At 45.1% G+C, this 6,650-nt stretch overlaps 1 protein-coding gene across 1 annotated transcript; it reads left to right on the top strand.

Annotated features, from left to right (window-relative positions):
* The first annotated feature begins 237 nt into the window (after positions 1-237).
* Positions 238-1,844, top strand: LOC129323610 (uncharacterized). The gene is made up of 2 exons (XM_054970135.1): positions 238-780; positions 1,122-1,844. Exons 1-2 carry the CDS (start codon positions 238-240, stop codon positions 1,842-1,844), a joined length of 1,266 nt encoding a protein of 421 aa, XP_054826110.1.
* The last annotated feature ends 4,806 nt before the right edge of the window (positions 1,845-6,650 follow it).

A 6,650-nucleotide genomic window follows, 5' to 3' on the forward strand; every position in this document is an offset into this window, starting at 1 on the left:
AAGACACACCCACCATCTTCTCAGCTATTGGATGCCTCTGTTTGCCGCCACCTCCTTCCAACCATTGGTCCCTTTTGCAGCGCGGGTCAATTTGAATCTTTATAAAAACTGTGTGCAAGGCGTTTTTCCTTTGTGGGTTGTTAGAGGAAGTTGCGGGTAACCATTATGGCTCCTAGAGAGACAGTAATGTTTCTGATAGGACAAGTGGTTGCCATTCTTCTTCGGTGCAGTTCCGAGATGTTTCGGTCATACAGTCGATACATCGCTCGTTCGAATCGAGCGGCTGCTCGATTCCTTTATCAGAGAAGACGCATCCGTCGTCGGCTGGGTGTCATCGCATCCCGCCACCGTCGTCGGATCCTTGCAGGAGGGAATGTCCAAGCTGTCCAGTGGTGTGCTCTAGCTGAGTTGGATGATCCCAGAGATTTCTGGGTCTATCCACGAAGCAGTCATTGGTGGGACCGGATAGTACTCCAAGTATGGGACGACCACGAATGGATATGCCGGTTCCAAATGTCCAGGAGCACCTTTGGTGAGCTGGTGGCGGCACTACGTCCCCGTTTAGAGAGGCAACGTACCACAATGCGAGAAGCCATATCTGTAGAGAAGAGGGTGGCTGTGGCTGTATGGTTCCTGGCAAGCGGCTCCAGTTACCAAGTGGCGAGTGACATATTCGGTGTCGGACGCTCCACCGTCGCCCATCTGGTAGTTGAATTCTGTCTGGCCGTCGAGCTTGAGCTGCTGTCTAAGACCGTTCGCCTTGGGCCCCACGTTGGAAGGGTAATTTTTTTTAATTTGTTGGTGCATTAAATCGTTATATCGACGCCGCAGGACATTGAAAAATTGCGGCATGTCATTCATTAGGGCTGCCCCCCCCCCGGGTGTGTGTGTGCATCATTTGTTCAAAAGTTAGAGTGGCTGTGATCTGTCAAACATTCGTTGTTCACTGCTTTGCGCAAGGAAGGTGACTCAAGTCTGAACCGCCGCATGGTTGACATGAAATCTGTCCTCATTGAAATTGGGTTGTCATGTTATGGTTAAGGAGAGAGTCATGAGATGTGTTCCCGTGAATGATTTGTTTGCAGAACTTAATATTTTTTTGGGGGGGGCTTACTTTTCAGATAATGGACGGTTTCCTGAAATTAGGGATGCCACACTGCATTGGGGCCATTGATGGCACACACATCCCCATATGTTCCCCCGGAGGAAAGGCGGACCAGTACGGGAACAGGAAAAGTTTCTCCTCAATACTTCTCCAGGGAACTGTGGATCACCGGGGGAGATTCATCGATGCAGAGATTGGCTGGAGCGGTCGCAACCACGACGCCTTCGTCTTCTCCCACTCCGCAATCTGTGTCGCCATGGACTCTGGGTCCTTTGTGCCGGGCAACCCCACCATTTGTGTAGACGGAGTTCATGTTCCACCCCTGGTACTTGCAGACGGTGCCTACCCCATGCGCCGTTGGCTGCTGAAGCCATTTGGAAGATACGCTGAATCAGAGGCACATAGGAACTTTGACAGGTGTCTTTCACGGGCGCGCAACCGGGTGGAGTGCGCTTTCGGCCGTCTAAAAGCAAGATTTCGGTGCTTGTCCCACCGACTCCAGGCCAGAGAAAAAAATGTTGTATCCATTGTGACCGCCTGCGTGGTACTACACAACCTCTGTGAGGACAGGGGGCACGAAATTCTGGGAGAGGTGGGCACTGTAGACCCGCTGCTCATCTCCAGGGTGGAGGGACAAGAAAGGGGAATGCTGGACAACCACCTGGAGCAGGGCAAGGCCGTGCGTGAGGTGGTGGCGAGTTGGATAGCTCGTGGTGTCAGACATGGACACAATCATTAGTTTGTTTAAAGCGTTGAGATCACAAATCTCTCCCTCTGACATTCCTTTTCTTATGCAAATTGTTTGATATACAGTAAATTTTCAAATTGTGTTGGTTTAATAAAAACAATCTTATTTTACTGAAATTCATTGACAAGAAAGAAAATTTAATTCATTGCTGACTATGATTGGTTTGCCACAGTGTATCGGAGTTGACACAGACAGGATAACAGAAAACATTTTCCACCCATCTGTTTTACATTGTGCAGTGAAATCCTATAGGGAAATAAAAGGCACGATGAGTAAGAGGCAAGTCTCTGTGCAACCGCAACACATGTATCCAAAACATGTGTCTTGCACTGAAACGAAACATTATTCCCATGGATCATCCTTCACATTTCTAATATTTTTAAAATGTGTGCCACACATTTCACATAAACTGAAAGGGGAGACAAAAACCATAAGACATATTCTGTTCCTGGGGTCTTCTAAATTGGCATCCTGTGATGGACATCATGGAAATGTCAAACCTAAGGTCATGACAATAAAGGATTTTCTGATTGCTAATTGAAAAATGGAACTTGGAACCTCCACCTTTGATTGACTTTTCAAAAAGATGTCCTCATAGGTAACAGCTTGTTGATAAAAAAAAAAAAATAATGTTCTCTGGTCTACACCATGGATGGTGAGCTATAAGCATTAATCAACATGACCACATGGGTGTTGGATTCGTACGTTGGCATCAAATAATCCAAGATAATTTTAAATGAAAGGTGATTCTCTGATCCACTGTTAAACCAGAGAAATATTCCGTGCGTCTTCCTAGGGAGGGCCATTGAAAGATGGAAATTTGACATTGATTTATCTGACTAGGAATCCCCAATCATTTTATTACAAAGAAGCTAGAAACGGTTGTGAGAAGACCACTTTATTTACACAACACTCATGGTCAATTATGCCTGCCTTTATAAGCAGTGAATTGTGATCTCCTCTTTAGAAACGTTGTGTTATATAGAGCATTCAAAATTGCGACCAGTCGCACACTCGCGAATATCACCCGTCAGAATGATAAAGCTGGCGGCGTTTCCCGCGCACGCTCAATTTGAAAAAGGCGCTCTTTTGGAAAACGCTATCATAACGAGCATGCGCAGAAGAGGAGAAACAATTTATCGATATTACAAATAGCATTACTAAAAATGGCGCCCACCGGTAAGGGAGTGTTTTGGAGGGAAGCCGAGGTGGAGGCCATGCTGGAACTCCTCGAAAGGAGTGGGAAAGCAGAACGGGTCATGAAAAGCACCCACCTGCCTACTCGCCTAATTTTTCTCAGGCTTTCAAGGCAGATGGGTGCTCGAGGATTCGACCGTTCCGCGGAGCAATGCCGCTCCAAGTTCAAGAGGGTGAAGGGTGCCTTTTTTGATGCCCTCGAGGCCTGGCAGGGTATCCCCCGCCAAAGCGCTCGCCCTGCACACTTTTCAACCATGCTACGCCTCTGGGAGCAGGCTGGGCGACCAAGCTGGATTGCCCGCCGCCACTCCGGTAAGTTTTTCTTTTTAGATTTTGAATGAAGAGGCCGGTTAAGCATGGCTTCTTCCCATGCTCCTATCCCTTTCAAAATGCCCTTATCTGCAATGGATCTGCAGCAAGCACCAAGACGTTGCTTTGGTTTTTAAAAAAATAAAACATTGCAAACGATCAAGAGATCGATATGTCAAATCACCTTCTACTGTTGGCATAGACCACAGAGATTAATCTCTGTGCTGGCTGACTGTTTACGATGATTTGTTCAGTGTCCCCCCGCCCTTGCAAAACATCCCCCACCATTGTTTGAGCTTCTGTTAGTCCCCCGCATTGAACCAAAGACAGGGGGTTTTTCTTTATGAATCCTTAACTTCAGTGGTTGGAAAGGGTGGAGGATGACTGATCCTTTGTAAGAAACCACTGGGCTCTGTTCTTGACCTCATTCCGGCTCAGCTGCTGTGTGCTGATTGAGGGAATCCAAAACACCAAATTTGATCCTGAATAAGAGATAACCACTGAACAAGTTGTGCAAATAGTCTTCTAATTTTTAGGTTGACACTTGAAACTGGCTGAAACACAAGGAATACATCTAAGAGTCTCTGCTGTGTGTGTGATCTACTTTCAGTTGTTCATCGCAGCCAGGACGAGCGGCATGCTATGCCAGCAGAAGGGGAGACCAGTGGAGCGCAGGATGACACCACAGAGGAGATACCTGGTCCAAGTGTAGCGTCCCAGGTTCAAACTCCTGCCTCACGTAAGCCCAAACAAAGCATTCTCTGTGAAAAGATTAAACTGACTGTGCACATCATCATACTGCTTTGTGCCCAAAAAATAATCCAAACTGACCGTGCTGCAACGGAAAGCAGACGTGCATAGAGTGGTTCTCTCTAACACAATGTTTATGTCATGAAAAATATTCCCCTTTTAATTCTGTGGTTTTCATCCTTTCAGTGTTCCCAAAAGCATAGAGGCCGCCATCAAAAAACCAGGACACAGTCCACCCACAAAAATTTTTCCTTGGTGCATAGGAACCCGTGACGTTGCGCGAGCAACTAAGAACAGTGAACATCAGTGCCAAAGGATTGACATGCAATTTATTTCTGCACACCCTGTAAAAAAATCCAACCGACGTGCAATTTAAAGTCTGAATTTGGGCCTGTCTGCTTGTAGATAACAATGCGTGAAATGCCCATGAAAGATCATAGCTGAACAGGGTTTTTTCCAATTTTTCTTTTACCCAGAGACAGCAGAGGAACAGCCACTGTCCTCCGCACAGCAGCAGCAGTCCATGGAAGAGCACACCTTGGAGGATGTATACCGCCTGGTGCGTGGAGTGGAGGGGCGAATTGGAGGCACCAGTAAGTGATACTGCAACTTTCAGCTTGATTGACACTTGCTGGTCAAAAGACCGCGCTTCACGTTGCTGGTGATTCTCCAATCCATCACCGTTCAGCAGAAATCAGAAACATTGTGTTTTGCAATGCTGATGACTGCCCAGTGTGTGATGATTTTGAACATCTGCTTTTCTGTCTATGTTCACCAGCTTATGTTTTGTTCTATGTTTTGTGTAGGCCACCCTATAACTGATGACATTGAAACATGCACTATCAGGTCTTCTCTTATTGAAACCCTTGTCAGGCAAGGAAAGATAGACTTAGGGCAAAGCCACACATGAGAAATGACACTTGAACGGCATTTGGATTGAGTGAAGGGCAAGTGAACTGGGGGAAACACACTTGCCATTCAAGAGTCACTCTTCATGTGCTGCTTTGGCCTTAGTACCTGTGTGTTATTCCTTCTTTCAGGGACTGGCTTGAAATGGCATTGGTTGTCCACGTTTAAATTTGCTTAATACCTCATTCAATTCTTTCTTCACAGTAACAAAACTGATGGACCGCATGTCAGCATTCGATGACAGACTGACAAGACTCGGCAGAAGGGTGACAAGGATGGAAAGGCGGGAGCGGCAGAGAGAACAGGCCAACAGGGGTTCAGCCGAGACAGGGGAGGGTGTTTAGGTTTTGTTAGTGTGTCATCCTTGTTGGTGTTCCATGTAATATAATGACTTTTGCTCTTGTTTGCCAGACCGTGAACTGTAAATAGTTTGAGGTTTTAAAGTTATTGTTAACAATTGTTAATAATTGCATCATTCTCAAGTTAAGGTGTCAAGTTATTTTTTGGATTGCCAAAGAAAATATTGAATTTTCTCATCTTTGTTTGTGTGATTGTTTCTTTGTTCGCATCTGCAATGGTCATGGGGTGACGGATCACAACGGTGGTCACTGCATAAGCATGTGTCCCGAAGGCTACCACAAATGACAATCAATTTTTTTTTTCCTATCCACACAAAGCAGAGTTTGCAACCCATCTACAATGGTCCATTACTGCTTGCAATTCTCCAAGGTCTCCCTATTTAGTGCTGTTTGAAACACGCTTCTGGATTTGTTGCCCATTGTAAACGATTCACTGCAAAACATGCTGTAACAGAAAAGGGGACACCAGAAGTCATTCATTGTGGAGATTTTAAACCAGGTTTTATGAAAATGAATACAGTTCAGTAATCATTGCAGAAGTCAATCGAGCATCAGTCAGTCTGATGTGGTTTCTAGCTTTTTTTTATTTGTGACTTTGAAGCATCACAGGGAACATGCATTCATGAACTTCAACCTATCAGAAATTCCTGGAAGATAATTTTTTCTTTACATTTGTCCCAACTAAGCATTGTGTTTTTGTAACTGTTGTGTCCACAGTTGCTAACTCAGGAATCCGCACAAATATCACAGAACAAACACCATTTTTTCATCAAAGTGCCCCCACATGAATAGCATTAACAACAAACATCACCCAGGACACTGTTGCGCGTGAAGACAGTCTGCATGTTATCAGCAACTCTCTGACGAGGTTCAGGATGCCAAATGTACATGGTATGTTATCTGAGAGGCAGTTGAGATGAACCAGCACCTGCTTCTCATTCCAGTAGTTGGCCACACTGAACATTAAAAGTATTTGACCACCGCCAAATCATTTTGATAGAAAAAAGCAAGGTAGAACAGAGAAACATTCTATTCAACTCTGAAGGAAAAAAACCCCTCTTTTACAGACACCCTTTTTAATGAGCTGGATTTCAGGAGCAATATAGATTTTAAATGGACTTTCTCATAACATTAACAGTAAAAGAGGTGTAGCTGGCCTTTGGAAGAAGGCAGAAATAATCATTAATCTTGATGCCATGCATCACACATCACCATTACTCGCTGATGGCTAATCATCACATTACGATACATAGGTTTGCTTCCCCAGACATTG

The sequence above is a fragment of the Eublepharis macularius genome, chromosome 2 (assembly GCF_028583425.1).
Source record: "Eublepharis macularius isolate TG4126 chromosome 2, MPM_Emac_v1.0, whole genome shotgun sequence".
Lineage (NCBI taxonomy): Eukaryota > Metazoa > Chordata > Lepidosauria > Squamata > Eublepharidae > Eublepharis > Eublepharis macularius.

Excerpts from the sequence above, each read along its gene's own strand:
- LOC129323610 (XM_054970135.1), top strand. The coding sequence starts at position 238 with ATGTTTCGGTCATACAGTCGATACATCGCTCGTTCGAATCGAGCGGCT. Across the intron at positions 781-1,121 it reads TTGGGCCCCACGTTGGAAGG|ATAATGGACGGTTTCCTGAA; the intron begins GTAATTTTTTTT and ends CTTACTTTTCAG.